Source organism: Crotalus tigris, unplaced genomic scaffold, assembly GCF_016545835.1.
Source record: "Crotalus tigris isolate CLP2741 ecotype Arizona unplaced genomic scaffold, ASM1654583v1 scf7180000017546.9332058, whole genome shotgun sequence".
Classification (NCBI taxonomy): domain Eukaryota; kingdom Metazoa; phylum Chordata; class Lepidosauria; order Squamata; family Viperidae; genus Crotalus; species Crotalus tigris.
This window is the reverse complement of record NW_024096465.1, coordinates 3,044,166-3,070,721: the sequence shown is the minus strand read 5'-3', so window position 1 is coordinate 3,070,721 and position 26,556 is coordinate 3,044,166. Positions and strand designations below refer to the sequence as shown.

Here is a 26,556-nt window from a genome sequence, read left to right as displayed (position 1 = left end):
TGCGTAGGCAGATCGCTGCCCTCTCAACAATACTTTCGGCCAGCCCTGGGGAACCTTTGGGTAAGCATCCCTTAATCCGATCCTTCCTCAAAGGGGCTGTGAACATTAGACCGCCAACAGTACACAGATACCCATTGTGGGAACTACCACGAGTATTGCAGGCTCTTACCAGAGCACCATTCAAACCACTCAAAACATGTGATATCCGCTACCTAACCCACAAGGTAGCATTCTTACTAGCTATCACGTCAGCTCAACGCATATCCGAGTTAGCTTCCCTCTCAACGAGGAGGGACCTGTGTCACTTTCATAAGGACAGGGTGGTCTTGCGAATAGATCCTTACTTCATCCCAAAGGTCAACTCCCTTTTTCATAGATCACAGAAAATAGTCCTACCAGACTTTTGCCCAAACCCAACTCATTCCCTAGAACAGCAATAGCATACACTGGACGTACGCAGGGCGCTAAGATATTACATTTTGCATACAGCGGAATTCCGTCACTCAGAAGCGCTCTTCATATCTTTCCACCCCTCCTCTAAGGGCTGGAAGGTCTCATCCTCTACCATTGGTAGGTGGATTAGGGCATGCATCACTGGGGCATACAAGGCGGAGGCCTTGCCGGCCCCCAGGCACGTCACGGCTCACTGCACAAGGAGTGCTGCTACCTCGGCAGCATGGGCCATGCAAGCTTCTATTGAGGAGGTTTGCAGGGCGGCCACTTGGGCTTCGCCCTCTCCATTTATTCACCACTACAAAATCGAAAAATACTCTTCGGCGGAGGCCTCCTTCAGTAGGAGGGTTCTCCAACAGGTACTAGACCAAAGTTACACACAGGACCAGTCTATTCCCCAACCCGAGGGACAATAGGCTTTGGTATGTCCCATTGGTGGATTATCCATCTCCAGTGCTGGAGAAGGGGCGTTGACTTACCTGAACGCCTTTTCTCAGCATGGAGATGGATAATCCACACCCACCCTTCCAAACATAGATAGTAAGGAATATTTAGTTTGAGCCAAAACGTCTTACTGTCAGTCAAGGGCTGCGCTCGTGTCAAGACTGGGATCTCGTGGTCCAGGACAGGCATGGCAACTTTGGCTGACTGATCTGATTGGGCAGGAATACAGTCTCAACCCATTGGTGGATTATCCATCTCCGTGCTGAGAAAAGGAAATGTTTTAGTAGACATGGCTATTTGCTATTTATGATTGCCAAAAATAATTGGAAAAATACACCTTTTTCCTAATGGTTTTGCCAACTTATCCATTAATACAACACTAGATGTAATGCAAGAAACTGAGGAAATATATTCTCGGATAATTCAGTTGCTAAACATAGTTTTTGTGAGGAAAGAATCTGTAGTAAGTTTTTTGGAGTTAGTCTTCAATAAAATAGATTTACAATTTCCTAGTAATATATTTTTGGTCAGATTAAATATTCCTTCAAATTTTTTCCCTCTTGCTCTGACTCCATATATGACTTTCTTACTCTTACTTAATCTTTTTAAAAGTTGGTGATTGTAGATATGTTTAATTGTCAAAAATCGTGTGTTGTATGCTCAGGTAGTTCTCTGGAAAGAAGGTTAGCTTTTCAAAAACAATACATAAGTCCAGATGTTTGTGGCCATTTAAGTTTGTTGCATATTGTACAAAGAAAAGAAATCTCCACCCTCTTCTGTTACAGCATTAACTCTATTCTTTTTTTAAAAAAAATCATAAAACTATGTTTGCTTGCTTTTTGTATATACCCCAAAAATAACACGGAAAGAAAAAATATTGTGCTGTTTGTAGTTAATACCTGTCAAATGTATTAGATTTTACAGCATTCTATATGGTTGGACAAATTTTACTCTGGTCTGCAAAATGATTGTCGCACAAAATGGTATCTCAATGCATATCAAAAAAGAGTAAAAGAAATAGCTGGGTGCTATTCTTGGCTTTATATAAACAAAACAAAGCTATATACTTATTGTTGAAATCTCTAGCTGAGGACTGAGCTATGCTCGGTTACATAGTATGCAATTCAGTAAGATAATGCACAATGGACTTTGGGTATGAAGAGTAACAGAACTGAATAGAACAGAAAAACAAAAGTTGAAAGGGACCTTGGAGGTCTTCTAGTCCAGCCCCTTGTTCAGGCATTTGGACAATGGTTGTCCAATTTCTTCTTAAAAACTTACAGTATTGCAGCACCCACAACTTCTGGAGGCAAGTTATTCCACTGATTGATTGTTCTAACTATCTCCTTAATTCTAGGTTGCTTCTCTCCTTGATTAGTTTCCATCCATTGCTTCTTGTTCTGCCTTTAGGTGCTTTGGAAATTAAGTTGTGTCCCTCTTTGTTAGATATTGGAACATGGCTATCATGTCACTCCTGGTCCTTCTCTTCATTAAACTAGACATACCCAATTCCAGCAACCGTTCTTTACATGTTTGAGCCTCCAGTGCTCTAATCATCTTTGTTGCTCTTCTTTGTACTCTTTCCAGAGCACGAGTCGGCAACCCGCGGCTCCAGAGCCGCGGATGGCCGGTCTCGTGGTGCCTCTTTCCTGCCTGGCGGGTCTCCTCTTGCCCTGCTCCGCCACTACCTCTGTTAGTTGGGGGTCACTGGGGGTCTCTGTAGCTTCCCCTCTCCACCTGCGCCTTTCAGCCATCTCACGGGAAGCAAATCCCCGTGGCCTCTTTCGAGAGATTCCCCCGCGGTGCCTGCCCGGCCCTTTCCTCCCCTGCTGCGCGGTCCTCTTGGCTGTCCTCCCGCTGCCGCCGGTCGTGCTGAGCGAGGCTGAAGAGGTGGCAGCAAGCGGGCAGCCGCGCCCCTTCGCCATCTGCCGCCGCTGCCAGTCGCGCTGAGCGAGGCTGAAGCAGTGGTGAGCGGGCAGCTGCGCCCTTTCACCATCCTGCCGCCTCCGGTCGCACTGAACGAGGCCAAAGAGGCGGCGGCGAACAGGCAGCTGCGTCACTTCGCTGTCCTCCCGCTGCTGCTGCCGTCCTCGGTGCTGCAGGAGAAGGAGACCTTGGGCTGCGAGGGCGGCGGGGCCGGCAGCGGGTCAGGACCCCCCCTGTCCCTGCGGCGGCATTCCCTGTTGCTGGTGCGGCCACCCATGGTGCACCTGGCCTTGGTGCCCTCCTCTTGCGATAGCGAAGTGGTTGAGGATGCGGTGGGGGTGGCAGCCGGGGGCAGCGGGACCTCCTACGATGCTGCAGTGGCTGCCACCGGAGCCGCTGCCTCCCGTCCTGCTTCCCCTCCCTGCCCGTTTGCCTGAGAACGTGGCAGGGGTGGCGGCCAGGTCAGGGAGATGGCTGGGCCAGGGGCGGCGGGGATCCCCGACGATGCTGCAGTGGCCGCCACTGCCACCAGAGCCGCTGATTCCCATCCTACTCCCCCTCCCTGCCAGTTCAGCAGAGTCTGACTTTCGTTCTCTTTCCTCTCACCTGGAGAGAGAGAGAGAAAGAGAGAGAGGAAAGAGAGAAAGAGAAAGAGAGGAAAGAGAGAGAAAGACAGAGGAAAGAGAGAAAGAGGAAAGAGAAAGAGAGTAAGAGGAAAGGGAAAGGAAAGACAAGAGAGAAAGAGAAGAAAGAGAGAAAGAGGAACGAGAAAGAAAGAGAGAGAAAGAGAGGAAAAAGAGGGGGAGAGGAAGGAGAGAAAAAGAGAGGAAAGAGGGAAAGAGAGGAAAGTGGGAGAGAGAGAAAGAGAGGGAGAGGAAAGAGAGAAAGGAAAGAGAGAAAGAGAGGGGGAGAGGAAAGAGAAAAAGAGGAAAGAAAAAAGAGGAAAGAGAGAGAGTGAGAGGAAAGAGTGAAAGGAAGGGAGGAGAGAGAGGAAAGAGAAAGGAAAGAGAGAGGAAAGAGAGAGACAGGGAGAGACCCTTTTGACATCTAAAATGAAGATAACACTGCACATATCCTTTTTTACCTTTATTTTACACACACACACACACACACACACACACATTAAAGGTAAAAAAGGACATATTCAGTGTTATCTTCATTTTAGATATCAAAAGGGTTTTGTGGCTCCCAGTGTTTTGTTTTCGGTGGGAAATGTATCCAAGTGGCTCTTTGAGTGTTTTGGGTTGCCTACTCCTGTTCTAGAGTCTCAACATCTTTTTTACATTGTGGTGACCAGAACTGGATGCAGTATTCCAAGAGTGGTCTTACCAAGGCATTGTAAAGTGTTAACACTTCATACGATCTTGATACTGTCCCCCTGTTAATGCAGCCTAAGACTGCATTGGTTTTTTTTAGTATCTGCAACATGCTACAGCTCATATTGGTTAGTTATAGACTAGTGATGGCAAACCTTTTAGAAACTGAGTGCCGAAACTGCAACTCAAAACCCACTTATGCATCATTGAGTGCTGGGTGGGCGTGGCCCATTGGGTGGGCGTGGCTGCAGTGGTAGCAGCAGACTGGGTGGGACTAAAAAGTTCACTCAATCAATTCCAACTTTGCAAGATCTTTTTTTTCCCTGAGAGAAGTTGAAATTGATTGATTGATTGAACCTTTTTTTTTTTTTTGTACATGGCGGCGGAGGCCTAAAGTGAAAAGGTTTTATAAAACCCAGCTGAAGACCTAGGACTGGGATGACGGCACGAGTGCCCACAGAGAGGACTCTGAGTGCCGCCTCTGGCACCTGTGCCATAGGTTCGCCACCACTGTTATAGACTATTAGTTAGTTATAAACTAACACCTATCTGAACCTGGCTGATCAGGGACAATCAGGTGCTTATAACCAATGGGAGATGAACAGGAAATATTAGGACTGTTCATCAATCATGTATTTCTCCTCAGATACAGAAACAGAAATCCATATCGACTTAGTAACAGTTTGTTTAGTGAATGTTCAAAGTTACAGTGACACTGAAAAAAGTAAGATGACTGTGTGAAAACAGTCATAAGTCACTTTTTTCAGTGCTGTTGTAATTTTGAACGGTCACTAAAGAACTGTTTTTCACACTTATGACCATTGCAGTATCCTTATGGTCATGTGATCAAAATTTACATGGTTGTCAACTGGCTCATATTTATGATGGTTGCAATGTCTAGAGTCATATGACCTTCTGACAAGCAAAGTCAATGGGGAAGCCAGATGCACTTCACAGCCATGTAACTAACTTAACAACTGGAATGATTCACTTAACAACTGTGGCAAGAAAGGTCATAAAATGGGGCAAAACTCACTTAACTATTATCTTGCTTAGCAACCATTCATTTGTGGATTCAATTGTTAAGTTGAGGACTACCTACCGTAAATGCCGGCGTATAAGGCGACTTCCGCGAGCACTGAAATCGGCACCAAAGACGGGGGTCGTCTTATACGCCGAGTTGTCTTATACGCCGGAAATACTGGTAGTTTCCGGCGTATAAGACGATGTTCTAGGAATGCGGCCCGGCTATAAAGACGGGGGTCGTCTTATTCGCCAGGTCGCCTTGTACGCCGGCATTTACGGTATATTGTTACTCTCTCTGTTATATCATCTATAGTATCTGGCATTCCTAATTCCAATTATCAGAAATTGTAGCTACCTTTTAAATAAAAAATAACAATCTTCCTTTCTTCCAAACCTAACCACTACAAAGGTTGCCAAATTTCTAGCAATAGTTATGGCTTGCAGAAACTGGATGACATCCTCTTCTCATTTTTAATTATTTTACATGTTATTTTTAGCCAGTATTTAAAATTTTGCATTTGTGGTTTGTTTTTGTTTGAGGCCACAAAATGAAATGAATAAATATCTATCTAAAGAATATCTTATTACAGAATAATAACAAAATGTACAAACAAAACACAGGATTGAATAATCTCTATTTTATTATTTTCAATGTCTTTCGGCTTGCTAAGGCTGCAAATGCTGGGATTCTCTTGTTTTGCAATTTTACAGCTTTTTATTTGCTTAATTGTTTAACAGAGTTTAACCACAATTTTAGAAATTGAATGGGGCAGGGGGAGTGACAGATCTCAGAAGGTATCTGTGAAATGGGAAATAAAAATAGTGTTGTAATTTAATTTTTATGCAATCTTTAATTGTCTTTCAAAATTGATAACAGTTGCAGTTGGAAGAAAACAAAATAATATTCTGCCTATCATTCAGAGCTATGAAAAAATCTGAAACTGTGAAGAGCAAAATCACATTTTCAAATGGACCCTTAAAGACATTGTTGTAATGTCATTACTTTCTGAATAAAGTTCGGTGGTTAAGTTGCTAACCTGGAAACAGGGAAACCAGGAGTTGTAGTTCTTTAAGCATGAAAACTGGTTGGCTGACTTTGGACCAGTCATTCTCTCATCGCAACCTACTTTGCAGTCATGCAAATAGGAGACAAGAGAATTATTACATTGCCTTAAATTGTACAAATAAAGGCAAGTTATAAATCTAATAAAATGTTACCATATCCAAATGTATTTAATATTAGAAAAATATATTAAAATCTTTTAATAATTTTATTTAAAAGTTAATACTGTTGGGAAAGATTGAGGACAATAGAAGAAAGGGACGACAGAGAATGAGATGGCTGGATGGAGTCACTGAAGCAGTAGGTGTGAATTTAAATGGACTCCAGAAGATGGTAGAGGACAGGAAGACCTGGAGGAACATTGTCCATGGGGTCGCGACGGGTCGGACACGACTTCGCAATTAACAACAACAACAACAACAACTGTCAGACTGGCCACTACCTGTTCCCTAGGAAAAACAATCCTTGACTATATAGGTGTTAGAAAAAGGTATTTTTACTAAAGATGCTGGGTGCAGCACGAGTGAGGCAAGCTCTGAAGAAAAACCACGTAAAAAACATATATTGAAAGCAATCCCCAATGTCCAAAACCCTCCGTCCAGTGAGAGTAGTCCAATCCGGTTCTGTTCCGATGTTTTGAGAACTGGTACCTCGGCTGCCATTGCAAATTCCTTTCCCAGGGCCTGCGGGACACAGGAAGATGGCTTGGTTTGGCACTTCTGGTTCCTGTTAGTGTCCATACTCCCCACATTCCCATAGCAGTCTTTCACATCTCCAGCGCTCTTCCCCTCCCAAAGCCCCCCCCCCCCCAGTTATGGCAGTTGCTAGCGAGCTTCAAAGAAAGCGAAAATAGGCATCTGACAAATACTTTCTATAAACACATTGTAAACACAGATTTATAGACAAATTTATAAAAGTATCTTTTTCTACCTCATCATTTTGAAGTGTAAAATTTTTTCAGTTTTTACATAAAAAAGCATGCAAATACAGACAATGATTTAAGTATATATAAATTCTCTTGTTGCTCTCAGTTGAAAATATATCTATTGTGTCAACATCTGTTAGCTTTTCTTAAGGGTATAATATGCATTATTTGTGGTGTCTTTTATTTTGCTTTTTCCATGTTGTGCCTAATATACTGTATTAGGAAATAAAAACTCAGCAGCTGTGCAATGAATTAGAACAGTGTTTCCCAAACTTGACAATTTTAAGGCATGTGGACTTCAACTCCCAGAATTCCACAGCCAGCAACGCTGGCTGTGGAATTCTGGGAGTTGAAGTCCTCATGCCTTAAAATTGTCAAGTTTGGGAAACACTGAATTAGAACTAGATTTGTGGCAATTGACTGCCATTCTGAGCTGTCTTCAGTAATAACTTTAGGTATTTACAAGTAATTTTTTTTTTTGCTTGAGGTTGTATTATCTATTTCTTCTTTTCAGACTACAATACAATACCATCTACATTCAGTGATTTCATAGACCAGGGATGAACAGAATGATACTTATCTGACCTAAGTATTCTGAAATTTTGTGAAATCACAAAATCTCTTTCATGAGATTTCTTAATAATTTGAGAGCTCATGATTTGGTGAGTCTGAGATCTTTGCTAATTTTGTATGTGCACACACACACACACACAGAATGGATTGTTGCTAAAAGATGCTGAATGTTAACTATTTTTCATTCATGTCAAAATTTATCACTGTAGCTGTTCTGGGCTACTTGTCTGACTTTTTAGTGCCTTACTAATATTTTTATTTTTATTTTTCTCTTTATCCAGGCATTCCTTCACAGAATAATGCAGTGTGCTATTACTAAGATTGATAAAAATGTAACTGAGGAAGCAGTTAAGGTTAGTTCTTATTTGTTTTCACTTCCTTTTTATTGTTTCTCAGATGGATTTATTTATACTCTGGGTTTCTTGCTTACAGACATTGTTCTCAAATATTGAAGATATTCTAGAAGTTCACAAAAACTTCCTATCTAGGATTGAAGAATGTCTGCATCCCGAACCTAATTCGCAACAAGAAGTGGGATCCTGCTTTCTCCACTTTGTATGTCAAATCCAGTAATATAAGCTTTATGTAATTGATTATATTCTTTTCTCCAGTGCTGGTTTTTTTTTTTTAAAAAAAAATTGCTGGGAGAGTAGTTCATGTATAATCCACTTAGAGGACAAAATGATCTTGATTGCATAATTTATGAGAAGCTGAATTTGCAGCCTATTCAGTGGAATGAGTAGGTGTCATCATGATTTTTCATGAATCTGGCCTAACATATTGGAACAATAATCATTTTTTTACATTTGTCTTGAATAATTTTCCCATCCAGTAATATGCAGATAACAGTTTTTTTTTTTTACTAGAACACGTTGGATATGTAAGTGAACAGCAATAAGTTCACTGACTTTAAAATGCACAGTTCTGTAAAATTACACAAGATATTCATTGGACTATAGGTACTATATGGGAGCCTGATCTTAACCATGAGAAGATACAAACACTTCCTTGAACCTAACTATAAAACTAAAATAAAAAAATGAAGACAGGACTTTTTTTTATATAAAGTGATTTGTATTGATTTTTTTATGAATTGATTTGTCAACATTTAAATATTTGTTGTAAACCAATTGTGTTTTATATTTGTTCACAGATAACTGTATTTGTTCATATTTTTATTTACATTATTCCTTTAAAAATCTGTTAAAATATGACCAAAATAACTAATCTAAAAACTTTTTATTCAGAAAGACAGATTTCGTATCTATGATGAATACTGCAGCAATCATGAAAAAGCACAAAAGCTTTTGCTTGAACTTAACAAAATAAAAACAGTGCGGACATTTTTACTGGTAACTAAATGCTTTTTTTTTATTCTGTATCTCTATGTTCTGCTTTGTGTGGTAATTTGATTGCCTTTCACTTCTAAGGAAAGCCAGTTTGGTGAAGTGATTAATACATTGGGCTAGAAACCAGGAGACTATGATTTCTAGTCCCACTTTAGGCATAAAGTCAGCTGTATGATCTTGGGCCTATCACTTTTCTCAGCCCTTCCTCAGAAAGGATGGAAAGGCAAATCATTTCTGAAATCTTGCCAAGATAATTTCAGGTACTAGTCCAAGCAGTTTTCAGGAGTTAGCAATGACTCAAAGATCTGCACATGTGTGTTTGTGAGTGTGGGAGTGTGCACGTACATACACACCAACACACACATTTCCAAGTGACATGTAAGCTTTTGAAAGCTAAATAAATAAACAGTCTGCTGGATAAGAATAAGTCCCCACTTTATGCATCATCCTACTTCCCAGAACTTATAGCTATTCAAATGTTGTTAACTTTTAAATTAATCTCCAATTGGCATTACAAATAGAAATGAAGTGAATTGTTTTCAGGTAGTGCAAGTTTGTCCCCTGCTCAATACATTATTTTCCTATTTCTACCCTGCAAGAGGTATTAAAGTAAAGGTTAATGAGGATATTACATATAGACAATGTGGCTAATAGCTATTAATAAAATGGCTTAGATCAATAAAATGGCATATGATTACCTGATCTTATAATTGTGAATCCTATAAGTTTATTATGTGCTAAGAGATTTATTGTCCATTGTTCTGAATTTGAGTTTATAATTTTGAATTTGTGTCAGTGCTGAACAGCACTTTATCTCTGGCTTAAAAACAAAGGATGACTAGGTCAGAATTGTACCATAATATATATAAAATTATGCAAAGTTTTGCTCTGCAATTAATTAAAATTAAACAACATAATGGTTACATCATACTATCAAGTGTAAATTGTTTCTTCCGAGGTACAATGTTAAGGTCTTCTCTATTTCATTTGATTTCTGTCTGTGAAAGTGTGTCTAATCACACTTGGCCAATAAAGAAATTCTATTCTATTCTATTCTATTCTATTCTATTCTATTCTATTCTATTCTATTCTATTCTATTCTATTCTATTTTCTGTTCTATTCTATTCTATTCTATTCTATTCTATTCTATTCTTTCCTCAGTATGTCCACACAAAAAGCTATCAATTACATTTTTGCTTCAAAAATTATCTCTAAGTGATGCATTTAGTTAAAATAGACAATTCTGGGATTTTGATACCATCTGCAATTGCCTTGTTCTTTGTATGGTTGCGCTGGAATGAACAATTCCCAGAAACATCTTCAACACATTTTCCCAAAAGTATATAGTAAAGTCTACTTTGAAGTAGCTATGTCTCGTCGATTTAGCAAAAGAACATGTACTGTAATATGCCTAGCTGCAGCTGGCTAATACGTAAAATGAAGTGAGCAACAGTCCTGAGCACTAAAGCCACTTGAAAATTGAGGAACCAAAAAAGTCCAGGAATATAGCATTATAAAAAAATTACTAAAAGATAAATTTTAGTTTAAATACATACGATTTAATTCCTTTCTTAGAACTGCATGTTGTTAGGAGGACGGAAGAGTACAGATGTACCTTTAGAAGGTTATTTGGTAACACCAATCCAGAGAATATGCAAGTATCCTCTTTTTTTGAAGGTATGTATTTTTGTTTGAAGAAGTGTGAAAATATGTTCTTCTGAAGATATTATAGTTTACATGGATTGTTTTTATTTTCTGAATTCTGTTTGCCAGTTGGAAATAAAAATCTGTTTGCCCAAACAAATGAGTTTATTGTTTTTAAAGGATATAATAATACCCATTATGCACAGAAACAAAAGATGGAACCTAGTATGCCAACACTATTGAGATCTTTCCTGTGAAATAAAGATCCCTGGACAGAGAGTTTTGAGAAAAAAAAACCCCTTGGCTATTGCTAGGAAGAAACTTCTTTTTGCCTATAAGGTGTCTTATTTCGACAGGAAAAAATAGCTGGAAGCTGTTTTGGGACTTGTTTAGGGGAACACACTTCTATTTATTCCTCTCTTGTGTAAACGTGCTGTTGGAGTCATATTGCCTACAGTTATCCAACTGTGAGGTGATCAAGGGATGAATGATGCTGTATAGTGCCTCCAGGTTCAGAATGGGTCATAGTGATGTACAAGAAGTAATTATACAAAGGCTTTCTTGGCCTCTAACTGCATCTGCTGCTGAAGTAGAAGCTGTGAGTCTAGGAAAAGAGTCAGTTCCATATGGGGAAATACAACTTATTTGTTTGTTTGATCAATTTATATAGTTGTCCATTTCACCAAACAAGCAACTCTGAGAGGCGTATATCAATTGGAATCCTGTCCAGAACTATGAAATGGAATAGAATGGAAAAATGGAATTCTGTCCACAAGTAGGGATGGAGCGTTTCTGGAGTCATTGTACTTCTATATAGTAGCCCACAGCAGATCTTCTAATGCCACTTTTACCACTGAATAATTTTGAATAAAGTTCTGGTTGGCTATTTGCCAATGCAGTAAGAAGATAAATCATATGTAGGCACAAATGCCCATAATCAATGTATGGCTTCTGCTGATACAAAATATTAGAACTGAATACTTTAGTATTTGATTATAGCTGTTGCAAAAATAGTGAAAATATGAATCCAAATGAAACTGGATTCAAATATGATTCAATGTCTTAAAGACTGGAATTGCAAACTTTGCATTTAATGAAAATTTAATGATAATAATGTTAAATATATAGTTTTAATCTCATGATCAGTTTGATATCACAATCTTATGGTGCCTATATCTTTAATAGAATTTATTCCTAAATGAATAGGTATGATTTTATAGCTTTATTGTGAAAATGAATTTTTAACATTTGACTTCCATTTTGAGAAGAGTATAAGAATTGATTTTATTATTCTTTTTTAAACAAAGGAATTGTTAAAGCGCACTCCCAAAAAGCACAGTGACTACTCTACCTTAATGGAAGCTCTCCAAACAATGAAGGCTGTTTGTTCCAACATAAATGAAGCCAAGAGACAAATGGAAAAATTAGAGGTTTTAGAGGAATGGCAATCTCACATTGAAGGATGGGAGGTAATTTCATAAAATGTATTATTTTAGCAAATGTGGAAGAAATAAGAACTCTGTAGTCTTATATTTTGCACAGGACATTATCATACATAATTCACAATTAGAATAAACCATTGTTATTTGTTTTACTGCTTAGATTATTTGAGACACTCATCAATCCGCATCTGGATTATTATCAGAAATTTAAAGTAAGGAGTTTTTGGTGCCAAGCCTCCAGGAATTTCCTAGCATATTTGGACTTAGCTTAGTATAGATGCTCACAGTTTTCTAGTTGAAAGTATGATTAAATCTAGTATAAACAAATTTTAACCAACATTCAGCAGAGACAATGAAAAAGCTAAAAAGGAAACATTTGATCCTGTTGGACCTGAGGAAGTAGATAGGGTCCTCAATGCTATCAGTGCAACCACCTGCCAATTAGATCTTGGTTGGTGAAAGCCTCCAGGATGGTGACTAGCAGGTGAGTTTGGGCAGTGATAAATTCTTCACTGCAGGAGGGGACATTTGCTGCGCCTTTTAAGGAGTCACCGGTTTGTCCCCTCCTCAAAAGTCCATTGCTTAATCTCACCTATCTGCACAATATTCATCCAGTTTCCCATCTTCTCTTTTTAGGGAAGGTGGTTGCTTGCCAAATTCAGAGGGCATGGATGAAACAGATTATATGGATCACTTTCAGTCAGCATCCTTGACCTATCAGCAGCCTTCGATACCATCAACCATAGTATCCTATGGGATCTGGGCTGGTTAGCATAGTCTTGCATGTTGAGTCCTTTCTCCAAGGGTTGTCCCAATCAATATTGATAGGAGTAAAAGACCGGGTTGTATGTCAGCTGTGGCCTTTCCTGGATCAGTAGTTCCCACACTCAGTCATTCAAGTTATCTCACGTTTGGACTATTAAGAATGTGGTCTATATGGGACTGTCCTTGAAGAGCATTCACAAGCTTCAACTGGTGAAGGGTGCAGTGGTGAAGGCAGTCTTTGGGACCCCTGAGTGGCCCACATTATTCAGCTGTTCTTATTTATTCACTGGCAGCTGATTTGCTTCCAGGTGAAATTGAAGGTATTGGTCATTACCTATGAAACTCTGCATGGCATTGGTCCAAGTTACTTGAGGAACTATCTCACCCTAATGGGACTAGCCTGACCCACCCATGCCAGCAGAGGAGGCATGCTGTAGATCCCATCAGTAAAGGAAGTTCAGCTAGCGGGGTCAAAGAGAAGAGTCTTTTCTGTTCTGGCCCTGGCCATTTGAAACCTCTTGCCCCTGAGGTGAGATTGGGTCCCCCTCTCCTGATCTTCCAAAAGAGCCTGAAAACCTGGCTGTACCCTGGGGATAGTTGATTGGCTAATGGCAGCTCCCACCTCTTCCTCCCAATACATTCTGCTCCTTTCCTACCCATCTTTTAGTTAGTTATAATCTGTATTTTTATTGTGATTTTATACATTTGCATATATATTTATGGTTTTATTTTGATGTTGTAAGCTGCTCAGCTGCTTGCAGCAAGATGGATGGCAAACAAATATAATAAATTAAATAAATAAAAAACAAACATGAGGCTCAGAATAGCTCTTTGCCAGCAATTTATATCCAGATAAGCAAGGATTAATACCAGATCACAATCAAGCAGTAAACAATATACCAATCAAGGAACCTCAACTCAGACAAACAAATTAACATAAACAATAGTTTAATCAAGGAACTACCAAGAAGAAAGCAAATCTTTCACCAACACTAACAGTGCAAGCCACTATATATAAATGGATACCAAACCCCACTCCCTTCTAGCACTGAAGATGTTAGCTATTTTAATGAAGCGTCTGCAAGAAAATAGCTGACCTCAGAGAGCACCAAGGACTCCTCCGTTTAACCTGAACTACAAATATTCTCTTCTATTGGTAGAAATTTCAAAACTGAGCAAGTGGAGAATTTAAAAAGGACAGCCACAGATTTTCCTTGCAATCAACTATATTTTCCATTGAGAGGAGGGCATAGATTTTAAATAATGTGAATTTCCTTTTCAAGTAATTTCCTTTCAGAATAAATGGAGAATCATACATTGAGGAAAAATAGTTTCTTCCCTCTTTCTCAGAATGATTGCTTATAGGACGTGATTCCTAAAAATCCTTATATTAGTTAGAATTTTCAAATTAGGTATTTTGGGGGAAGTAGAAGAAATAAGACTGGTGCAAAGTTTAAAATGGCTAAATGGAAGCATATGCATTTACAAAAAGAAAGGCTAAAGTCTTTATGGTAAGTTCCTGATGTAACTATTGCATTAGTTTCTATACTATCACAAAAATATGAAGTAAATTCAAAAGAATGGGAGGTGAAAATAACTGATCTAGAAGAAATTACTTGAAAGAAGATACAAAATAAGTCTGAATATATTTGGTGAGAATATAAAAAGAGGATTCAGCAGAAGGGGATAATAGATGAAGTGAATCATAGTACCTGATCAAATAGAAGTTTAATGAAAGCAGAAAAGAAATAATCTGTATTGGCCAAAGCATGAAGCTAAGAGCTTTTTCTCATATGCTGCTAAGCAATGTTTATTAGATTTTAGCTTAGTGTTAACACAAACCCAGTCAATAATGATTTTATAATGAAATTGTACTTCAGCAAAACATGCCTTTATGTGATATATGAACTCAGTCACCATCAACTTGGCTTCTCTTTAGCTGGGTCTGTGAATGAATGAACAACTACTCTGTTTTTGACTAAGATGAATACAATTCATTGCTGTTTTGTCCTCCTTTTTCTCATTTCACCTATTATTCTATATTGAGTACACAACAATTAGAAACAAAACCAGTAGGCAATAGAAACATGTAATCAACTTAATACTGTATATTAGTGACAAATGTTAAAATATTATAAATGTATGATCTCTCAGATCATTTTGAATGCAAACCAAATAGATGGAAATAAAATGGTATATTGATTTGATAGCAGAAGCTTAGAATAGGTTTTATGGGAAACAATATTCGGTGCATCATCAGAGTTTTCATATGATAAAGAGACAATAGCTTAGTAGCTTTGCATATAGAAGTTCCTGGTTCAATCCTTCGCATCTTGAATTTTTATTTTTAAAATATAATACAGGTCATTGTTTAGCAATTGGAACTGGCAATTCTGTTGTTAAGTGAAATGGTTGCTAAGTAAAATAGCAACTGTACTTATGATCTTACTTCAGCCTTCCTTTGCTTTATAGAGGTTGTAAATGTAAGAAATGATCACAGAATTACTTTTTCAGCACTGTCATAACTGCAAACACTTGTACAAGGCGGTCCCTAAATGAGGTTTGCTTGTAATGAGGTTTCTGGAATGGCCATTGTGACTCCAAATAGTTGCTACTATTGTGTTTTCCCCCAGATAAGCCCTAGTTAAGATCCTGTGCAGTTGGCCGCCTGCCCATTCTGTCTGGTTGTTCGCGGTGCGTCCGCCACGAGGTGAGGTGATGCAAGTGGGAGAGGGGGTGGAGCTGCCCCATGTGCCCCGCACCCGCTTATGTCAGGGCCCCCACAGCTAGTCCTCCTATGCCCCAACACCTGCCTTGCCTCGCGGTGGTGGCACCAAAAGCCCCGTCCAGCAGGAGCCCGTATGGCCACTGCCAACCCACTTCTGCAGCTGCTCGCCGCTGCTTGTGTGTGTCACCCCCAGCCTCTTTTGTTGGCAGAGGACTTCAAGAAAGGCTTCTGCAGCCAAGAACCAGTGTTTTCCTGAAGGCCTCTGCCGGGAAACAGAGGCCAGGGTGACGCACGTGTCAACACAGGCTCTGTTCTCAGTTGCAGAGGCAAAATGGAGGCTGGGAGTGATGCATGTGAGCAGTGAGAAACTGCAGAAATGGGTTGGTGGTGGCCACACAGGCTCTTGCTGGATGGGGCTGTTGCTATTGCTGCAAGATAATGGAAAAAATAAGACATCCCCCGAAAATAAGACTTAATGCCTCTTTTGCAGGCCAAAAAAAAAAAAAAGACCAGGTCTTATTTTCGGGAAACACGGCAGTTACAGTCTAACATTATTATAGATAGCTAGATAAATATATATGGTAACACTGTTATACTGAAAACATATTGCCAGGTAATAAGGAACTACTAGTGAAGGCTTGTTATATTACACCTTCATAAATACCTTTTGTAAGCTAAGTATATTTTGATTATAGTTCAGTGGCTAAATGTTTAAGAGTCAACGTTCTAATGAAAGTTTAATGTTCTCATTTTTAAAAAATACTATCATGTTTACGAGACATTTCTTTAATAGACCCTTCTGTACTAAAACACCAGGTTTCATTAACTGGACATCTGGTTTGCTATAAGGCTTAAGAGCAGAGAAACATACTTGTTAGAGATGTTCTGTCAGAAGAAAATATTTAGCACGTTGCTTATGTAGAAAAAAAGCTATTTTTAGGATCTGATGGAGGATCAAAGCATGACTTGAATTCTACGCAAATGTGTTATAAATTGAGCTTGGATAATGATTATAATTGGACAATTGAAGAAAAGTAGACAACTTGAAAAATACAATTAATTTTTTTCTTCTTCTTTAATGGTACACTCTCCAAACACATAACAACATACCTATTTAATCTAGCTAATAATTTAGCCAATAATTAGATTTAATCTAATCTAATAAACTAACTTTATATTCCTTCTGTTTATTTTCAACACTCTTGATCGTTAATTCCTTCAGTCTGCTAAACTTGATTTCTTTTCAGTTTTCCTTAGTACTTTTTCACAAAATTATTCAAAGCTTTAACAAGTCTATTTTGTAAATCCAATGTAATAAAATTATCCAGGTTGCTCTTTTGGTTTATTATTTGTTTATCAATTTTAATTATTAAGACATCAGTCAATTTCTTTGTATATTCCATGTAGCATTTTTTTCCATATCATTCTGGTAGCCTTTCATATTTAAATCAGAGAGAACCCCCCCTCCCACTAAAGGATTAAATTACTGGCCATATATCACCTTTTAGGAATCTTTGACAAGCCAGTAGGGACATGGATTAACATATAGATGGTTGGCTCCCAGTTCTGAAAACTTTTTCTATTTCCCCAAGACAAACAGACTTAAACACTTTTCAGATATCACAGACCATGCCCCAAGTTAGTTCCATATGATCTGCATAGCTACAATCCAGGTCAAAGTGGATCTGAGTAACTTTATGCACTAGGTGTCTAGAGTAACTTTGTATGCTAGGTACAGTATATACTTCTTACAATGGCCATACATATAGTCCTTCAAGCCATCCCTACGTGGCTATCTAATTCAATATTCTTGATTGCCAAAAGATGGACTCTAATAAAGATTCCTACTTATGCTTGGGGATGTTGGGTCTTTGTTTTTCTCCATTGGCCTTTGCTGTCATTTCATTTAATAAAGAGTGACAACTGGCAACTTTTTCAGTTTTTGGTTGCATTCTACAATTATGTACAATGTCCTATTTGGACAAACAATAAAAAACCCATCTAACTATAAGAGCACAACATGTCATTATGTGGCAGGTTAAATAGTACAGGTAGTCTTCATTTAATGACTTCCATGTTTAGCAAACATATGACTAATAGTTTTACAACTAGTTCTTGATCTTAAAACCGTGGTAGCTTACCTGTGGTCATGTGATTGCCATTTGAACATTTCATAGCTAGCTTCCAACAAATAGAGTTAATGGAGAAGCTGGCAGTAAGTCACAAGTCACACAGTCATGTGAAGTTGTGCTTAATGGCCATGGGTGATTTGCTTAATGGCCACAACTTACAGAACTGATGTAAGGCATGGCTACATAATGTTTCACATAATAACTGCATTGCTTAGTGACAGTTGCTGATCACAATTGCTGGTGATAAGTGAGGATTACTTATAGTAGCCAAAAAAATCTAATTTAACTTAGATTAAAAAATTGGGCAAATTTAGAAAAATAGAAAATAGTCATCCACTATGTATTATAGGAAGCAATGTTAAATCAAATTGAAATGTGCATAACCTGATTTTATTTTTCTGCTTTGAGTTTCATATAAAGTGGTAGTTGCATTATTTAGGAAATGAATTATTTTATGTGTTGAAGACCTTTTTATTTTAAGTGAGGTCTTTAGATATTGTGTTTTACTTCTTGTTATTTTTGTTAAAATTATATTTCCAGTGCATATAACTGATACATTTTTAAGAGGACTGAGAGCCAGAACATTTAAATGAGAAAAAGTGTGTGGAGGGCTGAATCTATCTTCTATAAATAATAACACATGATGCTTTTACTTTTATCCTTTGCAACAGTGGTGGAATTCAAATATGTGAACAACCGTTTCTCTGTGTGGATGCCGCTTCTGGAAGTCCATTCTGGGCCTGGGCAACAAAAAATTAGCTACTGATTCTGCCAAAGTGCCGCAAACTGGCTGAATCCCACCACTGCTTTGCAAGCATTTTGTTGATTGTTTATGCTTTATAATAATTAAACCATACTTAAATTGCTTTTCTACTTAAGGGATCTCAAATAGAACAAATTCATAATTGTTATATTTACATAATGAAAGAATCGGTGAAATCATATTTGTAATTTTGGTTTGGTGAAATCACTGAATCATTATTTGGCAGCTGGGATATAAAGATAAACTATTATGTGATTGGGCAAAGATATAATGTGAATAAGTACATATCCAGTGATGTGAGGACAGAAAAGCCTATATTTGATTAGTTATACTAATGATTTCACTCATAGCATCCTGTAATTTGTGTATGATACTATTTTGTGCTATAAGAAAGCAGTGTGAAATAGCTAATGTATTTAAATAAATCTCTAAGAAAGCACTAAGAAACATACTGCCTGCAGCGAACCTTTTCTCTAGAGAGCCTATTAAAAATGCCTTTGCAATTACATCAGTGAAAAATGTTACCCATTATTTTTAGAATATCATAATCCTAAAGTCAGCAAAATTCTGCTTTCTTCAGAATGAGTCTGATCCAGGCACATATGGTGAATATTCTGCTTAAGCCTTTTTATTTTAAATCAAGTTTCACTGATTTCAGAGAACTTTTATTTATTTAGATGTGCAGTCCACATTTTCCTATATCCAAATTATAGTTTGAGTTCCAAAGCATACACAGTTTTTTTGAAATCCTCTCTTCAAAAGATGTCTCCAAGAACAAAGTTAAAAGTCAACATGAGGCAGCTTCCTGATTTTGGGGGCAATGATTGAACACATGCTTTGGGGACAAAGTTCCCTATTGGTATATAAAAATATCAGGAGCAATTGGAATTGAAAGGGCTATGCCTGATGGTAACAGGGAAAACTTTTCTGAAAGTGGGAGAGCAGCTTCTGATCAGTGCAACCAATCTCTAAGGCAGTATCCCCAATCTTCTGCCTCCAGTGGTATTGAGTTCATCTTTGTTCTCTCTGATTGGTAATGATTTATATAAAATTTCTTTATGAGAGGGGCTTAAAGGGATCCTCTGAAAAATTTAGTTTCCTGGTTTTAAAGGACCTTCTATCAAGATAGTATTTCCAGATGATACAACACCAGTCTGTGTTATAAACCTGTTTTAAAAACAAGATAAATAATGTCTGGAGATTCTGAGTCATCCAGGTCACAATTATCCTAAAGGTGCTTTTTCAAGAGGCAATTGGACTTTCTTTGTTTTTCCTTGAAGATATTTCGTTTCGCATCCAAGATGCTTCTGAAGTGAACTGAAGAAGCTTTTTAGATGAGAACCGAAATGTCTTTAAGGTAAAACAAAGAATATCCACTTGCCTCTCAAAAAAACACCTTTGGGGAGATATATAATGTGTATAATAATTAGGATTGTTTTCTAAATGTTAAATCCACTTTGCTGTTTTGATTAGCTAAATGCATTATGCATGTAGAAAACAGTATTTTGGATCCACATAACTATTCTTTTCATATGTTTCTTTGCTAGGGATCTAACATCACAGACACTTGCACAGAAATGCTGATGTGTGGAGTTTTGTTGAAAATCTCAGCAGGAAACATACAAGAACGAGCGTTCTTTCTTTTTGACAATCTTTTGGTCTACTGCAAAAGAAAGCATAGGTGAGATACATTCATTGATTTATGCTTTCAAGACTGAACATATATAAATTATCTGAATTTAAATTTTAAAAAATATATTTGAATATTTTAACTGCTATAATGCTCAGATAATGACAAGGTTCCATCTAATGCAAAACAATTAAATTTTTAGAATAATAAGTTAAGGCTACAAAGCATGCTTTTTTACATTGCAACCAACATTTCTTATTAAAATAATATTGATTTATTAATAATTATTACTAAATTATTAATTTATCTGCAACAGTATTAAATAAAATGAGGTCTAGATAGTACTCAATTTTTGGTCTATAAATATTTGCTAGTACTAATAAACAGTCTTGGTGAGCCTGAAGTACACTAATACTTTTAAAATTTGTACAATATTTTTCCTTAATTAGACGATTGAAAAACAGCAAAGCATCTTCAGAAGGTCATCGATATCTTTTCCGAGGCAGAATAAATACAGAGGTGATGGAAGTTGAGAATGTTGATGATGGCACAGGTATATGAATATATATCACTTTCTTAATTATTATTATCTTTTGAATTTTGACTTTGTGTCTCATATAATAATATAAGTAATCCCCAGTTAAAGATGGTAATTGAGACTAGTAACCCTGTCACTAAGTGATGCGGTTGTAAAGTGTGATGTCACATGACTTTACCAACATACAAGAGTACCAGTTTCATTGGCTGATTAAGTAAATGCTGCACAGCTGTGAAGTGTTATTTGCAACCTTCTGCTGGCTTCCCCATTGACATTGCTTGTTGAAGGTATTAAATGTAACAAATGGCAATCACATGATGCCAGGGTACTGAGACTGTGTAAGTTCAAACAGGTTGCCAAGCATCTATCTCATGTTCACACAATTACAGGGACATTATGACAGTCCAACTGCAAGCACCAGTCATAAGTCTCTTTGTTCAGTGCTGTTCAGTGCTATAACTTTGAATGACTGATCATTAAACAATGACTACCCCTATACAATTTCAATAACATGCAGTTATTTGATGTAAATAAATTTGGCATGAATGGAAGATCAAAGATTATATGAATAAGAAAATTATACTCCTATTTATAAACAATGGCCCCCAATCTTTGTGTGCAAAACTGTAATGAAGCAGCATATTCCAAGGATCCATCTAGCCTGCCTGATCCAATTGGTTTGGCAGATACTATAAGTGGTAATTTCAGGTAACCAGGCCCTATGACATGAAAGGACTTATAGGTAACAACCAGCATTTGTAGAACACATTGCAAGAAGCAAGCTGTGATGTTACCAAGGCATGAATGACTGTATTTTTTAATGGAAACTGCCATTTCTGTTACAATGTTACTTACAGCATGCTTTGTTTTTGTTTGTTTTATTGTACTCTTTTGGTAAATGAATGGAGTTTCATAAGATTAGCATTTCTGTTTAGATAACAGAAAGACATTTGATTTGGTTTGGCTAGGCAGGACTAGATTCACAATTTTAAGCTGGCAGTCAAATATTAAATGAATTATAGTTTCTTCCTGGTTCTTAAACCCTGTTAAAATTTTCATAAAACATGGAAGGAAACACACACATACACATTTATTTAGGGAAGTTTTGCTTTAAGTAAGAGTACATTGTAATGCTTAGGGTGGGATCAAAAGCAATTTTGTACAGCTTAGAGTGTTTAGTAGCCATCAGATGAAATGTACATCTCAGATTTTCCTTTCTGTGATAAATTTTCAGCTGATTATCATAGCAGTGGTCACATTGTTCTCAATGGTTGGAAGATACACAACACAGCAAAGAATAAATGGTTTGTGTGTATGGCCAAAACATCTGAAGAAAAGCATGAATGGCTTGAAGCTATCCTAAAAGAAAGGGAAAGAAGAAAAGGTGAGAACATGAAATTTATTTCTATACACTCAGCTGGAGGAAGTACTATGTCAAGAGACATTTCCTGACAGTGAGTACAATCAGTCAGTGGAATGGCTTGTCTTCAGAAGTTGTGGGTGCTCCATCACTAGAGGCTTTTAAAAAGAAACTGGACGGCCATTTGTCTAAAATGGTATAAGGTCTACTGCTTGAGCAGGGAGTTGGACTAAAAGACCTCAAAGGTTCCTTCCAACTCTGTTATTCTGTTAATACCTTTTCCTTGAGTTTCTCACCTGAGGGATGTAGAACAATAACTCTGAACCTCTGCTCCCTATACCCTCCTGGCAACTACTTTTGCTAACAAGATCTAGTAAGTGAATAAGGTCCTGAAGTGTTATGATCCTGCTGGATATTCCTCTGATGAGAAGGATAGAAAAGAAGTGGAATTAGACATTAGGGACATGATGTGTGTGTTTCCAGTAAAGATGAAGCCAGGACTTCTCTCTGGTTAAATTAGATCCACCAAGCCACTAAGAAGCCTCCCATGTCCTTACTGAGCATAGATGTTCATTAAAAATTTAACAACAGAACAGAACTCCCTGGATTTTTTTGTGAAAATTTTTTTTCCTCCCCCAAATAATTAAAAAACATCCTATCCAGATTATTGCTTAATGCTTACAAAGAAATATCTATATTAGTCCTGGAATTACTTACTCTTTCTATACATTAATTGAAAGTAAAAAAAAAACCAACCCTCAGACTTTTCAGCTTTGGGCAGTTAATGCTGATGTAGGCTAGCAAAGTTTTTTTAAAAGAAAGAATTCTTATTTAAAATACCGTACACTCATTCTCTATTTACACTTCTACTCCTCTATAACATATAGCTGTGGAGTTTTAAACTGTGTAGACGAATAAATGTTTGTAGTAACATTATTCACCAAGGAGCAATAATTGGTGTGAGCACCAGAATAATCCAGGGCATTGACCCTGGGGTGTGAGAATGTAATTTTGGTCCCACATGAAGATTTTTACATTGTTTTAATTTGATAAGCAAAGAAGTTCCTCAGGCACAGTAGAAAATTATAGCCAACAATGAAGGAACCAAAATAAGAGCAAGAGTTAGATTATTTATCACATTAGTTCTCAAAATGAAAGGTTCCAAAACATTTATATAGGGATTTTCTTTTGATAATCTTTGTGTATAGTCCAGTCATTCCATCTCCACAACATCTGTGTAAACATCTCTTTTATAAATCAGGATGCACTGACTTAATTACATATGGAACAACAGATGATTCATGGACAAAACAGTTTGCAGAATTCAAATGCCTTCACTGAAAGTAGTTGTAAACAACATTCCATTCACCATGAATAAAAAGGAGCTTTTGTTTATTTTATAATTCTATTCATATTCATGAATATAAAGCAATTGGAAAAAGTTTACATAAGTCAAAATGAAATTTAGCTGACTTTCTGAAGTAGTGAGATTATGATCTTAAAAGGTTTTAAAAAATATTGCCTTTCTTCATGGATTTTGAGGATTGTGTATATTCTATCACAATGAAAGATTACTGAATTATTTTTGCAATTTTATTAATGTTTAATTGCATTTTAACACTCAATCTGTTATCTGCTTTGAATATGCTGTGAATGTAAAGATGGAGTAAATTTGAAAAAAATGCTACAAATAAAAACTTAAAAGATTTGTAATGCTTAAAAATAGTACATAAAATATTCTATTCTCTCTCTCTGCAATCACAATGGCCTCGAAATGGGTAACCTGTAAAGCAGTTATAGCTGTTATAAAACAAAGGGCCACCCCCCCCCCATGACTGCATGACTGATCTCTTTTGCCTAATAGCTGCAAATGCTGACATAACTAAACCAAAACCAAGCAAACCTTACCTTAATATATAAACTAAACCAATGCAAATAAAACCCCTGCTCTTTCTAGAAAATTGTAAATTGAATCCAATCTTACTCAGGCAAGTTTGCACTTCCATGTCAGCCTAGTGTAGGCAAGAATTACCAATTATTTCACTACTAGTAATGAGGAGATGATATATGTTTGTGTGTGTGTGTGTGTGTGTGCGTGCGTGCGCGCGCGCGCGCGCGCACGCTATATGGATGTATTACTGCCAGTGTTTAGGCTTTGTCTTCGTAATCGTTTGTTAATCTGACACTGCTGGGTCCCTAGTTTCCCTGATAATTATTTAGCTAGTCCATTCAACTTTTGAAATGATTTTCAGGTAAAAGTCCTCGTGAATGGGGATCTTTACATTTATTGTGTATTTGAAAAGGAGATTTCCTAGACTTGTTTCTTGACATCATCTTAACACTTAATATACTATACTAGGAATTCTAATCTGAATCTTTCAGTACTTCGTTTGTGAATATATCTCTGTGTGTGCATGTCTGTGTGTGTATTTGTTTTTTAGAAAATCATGTCTGGAATGATTTGTTTGAACTTGTTCAGATGCTCTTGGTAATGTTTACTATTCTAATTTTAAAACTCTTGGAAGTAAATCACACATTATTTTACATTTAATTTTACTAGGATTGAAAATTGAAGGACACCCCTCCCTCACACCCCACAATAGATAGATAGCAATACATTATTTGGAAACATTTCAAAATTATTATATTATGATTTGTTTTTCAGGGTTAAAACTTGGTATGGAACAAGATACGTGGGTGATGATCTCTGAACAAGGAGAAAAACTTTACAAAATGATGTGCAGACAAGGCAATTTGATCAAAGACCGAAAGAGAAAATTAACTACTTTTCCAAAATGTTTCCTTGGAAAGTATGTGTTTAATATCTGCATTTAAAATATTGTCTCATTATTTTAGTTATTATTAATAAAATTAGATAAATAAAATGATCAGTCTGTTTAGGATTTCTAGTCAACACATTCTCACTCTAACGCTAACTAGCAAATTAGTTAAGCCAATCTGGGTATTGGCTGCTCTACATAATATTCCTGAAAAGAAGCAGCAGATATTATACAAGTATACAGATTTTTTTTGAATGATGATATAAATAATTACAGTGATATCTGTCTGTCTACCTGTCCCCCAAGCTTTAAAAATGCAGTGTTGAAACTATAAATGTTATTTTATGTACGCAAAAAGTAATCAGTAAACTGCCCCTCTGTCTTTCATTTGGACAGAATTCTGTCCTATAGTTTAGAAAATTAAATAGAATGTGCTATGTGTTATAGTTTCTCATTTTTTTCATGGATTGACAAGATAGAGTAGCATAAATAGCTCTTTTTGGCCTTATAAAATATAAAGCCATTTTATAAAACATACAGTAGTATTTCACATATGGTATTCACACACACATACATACAGCCTATTTTTTGCCTTTTTTATGAAGTCTCAGGTATCATACGAAAATATGAGTGCTATTTTATTTAATTAATAAGGATATTGTATAATAAAACTGACCGAATGTTGTTTATAGGAACATCAGATTCTTCCTGCAGCCCAGACGTTTGCTTCACCAAGCTATCAATGCAAAACAGTTCTAGCAACAGTTTGTACCTATGGACTTGATGAAGTCTGATCAGATCAGAACTGATAAGGAATAAAGACATGTAACATTTATTACCATAAACTCTCACATAATTCTTAAATACCTACTTAATGAACTTTGATTGCACAGTTATTCCCTTGTTGAGACAGGGCACATATGAAAATTATAATGTGAACTGTAAAATGACTTACCATAAGTAAAAAATCTCCCTCCAGTGTACCTCAGAAAAAAAGGGGTGCCAGTGGAATAGAATAGTTGCCCTGGTGCTATTACCTTTATTACTTCATCCTTTGCAGTTCTTCCAACAACATTAAATGCAGCTTCTGGCCACCCAACATTTTATTGACCCTTACTCCATCCTAGCTGTTAAAGAAACAAACAATTGTGAATTCTAAAATCACAAATTTAGATTTTAATCTGATATCTTCTTCTCTCAGAATCATTGTACTCAGAACAGCTTATTCATGAGTAGACATGAATTGGATTACACCATTAATGAGCAAAGTGTATTCTGTTGCTTCTTTAGGAATTTTACTTCTTTACTATATTTAACTTAGATATGTTAAAATATTTTTTGTCTATCTGCTTTTTTCTTAATTAGTGAGTTTGTATCTTGGTTATTGGAAAGTGGAGAGATTCACAGACCTGAAGAAGGTGTTCATCTTGGTCAGGCTTTGTTAGAGAATGGCATTATCCATCATGGTAAATAAATTATTTGCAAACATTTAATTCTTTTTACTTGTCAGTAGGTGTACAGAATATATAATTGTTTATGAAAGTGACATTTGTTGTCATCAAAAGTTACAGAATAAGTCTTTGGAACAGTGAGATCCTTGATGCTCTCTGAGTTTGTTGTTTTCTGAAGATGTTTCTTTACCAAACTAGGTAACATCACCACTGTCTTTGGAACAGTTTGGTTATTATTAGTTCTAGC

The 26,556-nt window shown here is 37.0% G+C and overlaps 1 protein-coding gene across 7 annotated transcripts in view; it reads left to right on the top strand.

The window, feature by feature from the left end:
- The window catches only part of PREX2 (phosphatidylinositol-3,4,5-trisphosphate dependent Rac exchange factor 2), a 188,914-nt gene that overhangs the window by 108,787 nt on the left and 53,571 nt on the right, over window positions 1-26,556 (top strand). For 5 of the 7 annotated variants that reach the window (XM_039334999.1, XM_039335009.1, XM_039334980.1 and 2 more), the window contains exons 2-11: window positions 8,008-8,079; window positions 8,159-8,281; window positions 8,974-9,078; window positions 10,652-10,753; window positions 12,028-12,189; window positions 20,098-20,231; window positions 20,630-20,733; window positions 21,953-22,102; window positions 24,744-24,888; window positions 26,224-26,324. In XM_039334999.1, the coding sequence (XP_039190933.1) occupies window positions 8,026-8,079; window positions 8,159-8,281; window positions 8,974-9,078; window positions 10,652-10,753; window positions 12,028-12,189; window positions 20,098-20,231; window positions 20,630-20,733; window positions 21,953-22,102; window positions 24,744-24,888; window positions 26,224-26,324 (1,180 nt within the window). In that variant the 5' untranslated portion in view covers window positions 8,008-8,025. Of the gene's footprint in view, window positions 1-7,667; window positions 7,816-8,007; window positions 8,080-8,158; window positions 8,282-8,973; window positions 9,079-10,651; window positions 10,754-12,027; window positions 12,190-20,097; window positions 20,232-20,629; window positions 20,734-21,952; window positions 22,103-24,743; window positions 24,889-26,223; window positions 26,325-26,556 lie in introns of those variants that run through there. The other 2 variants (XM_039334991.1, XM_039335018.1) reach the window with 2 other exon arrangements.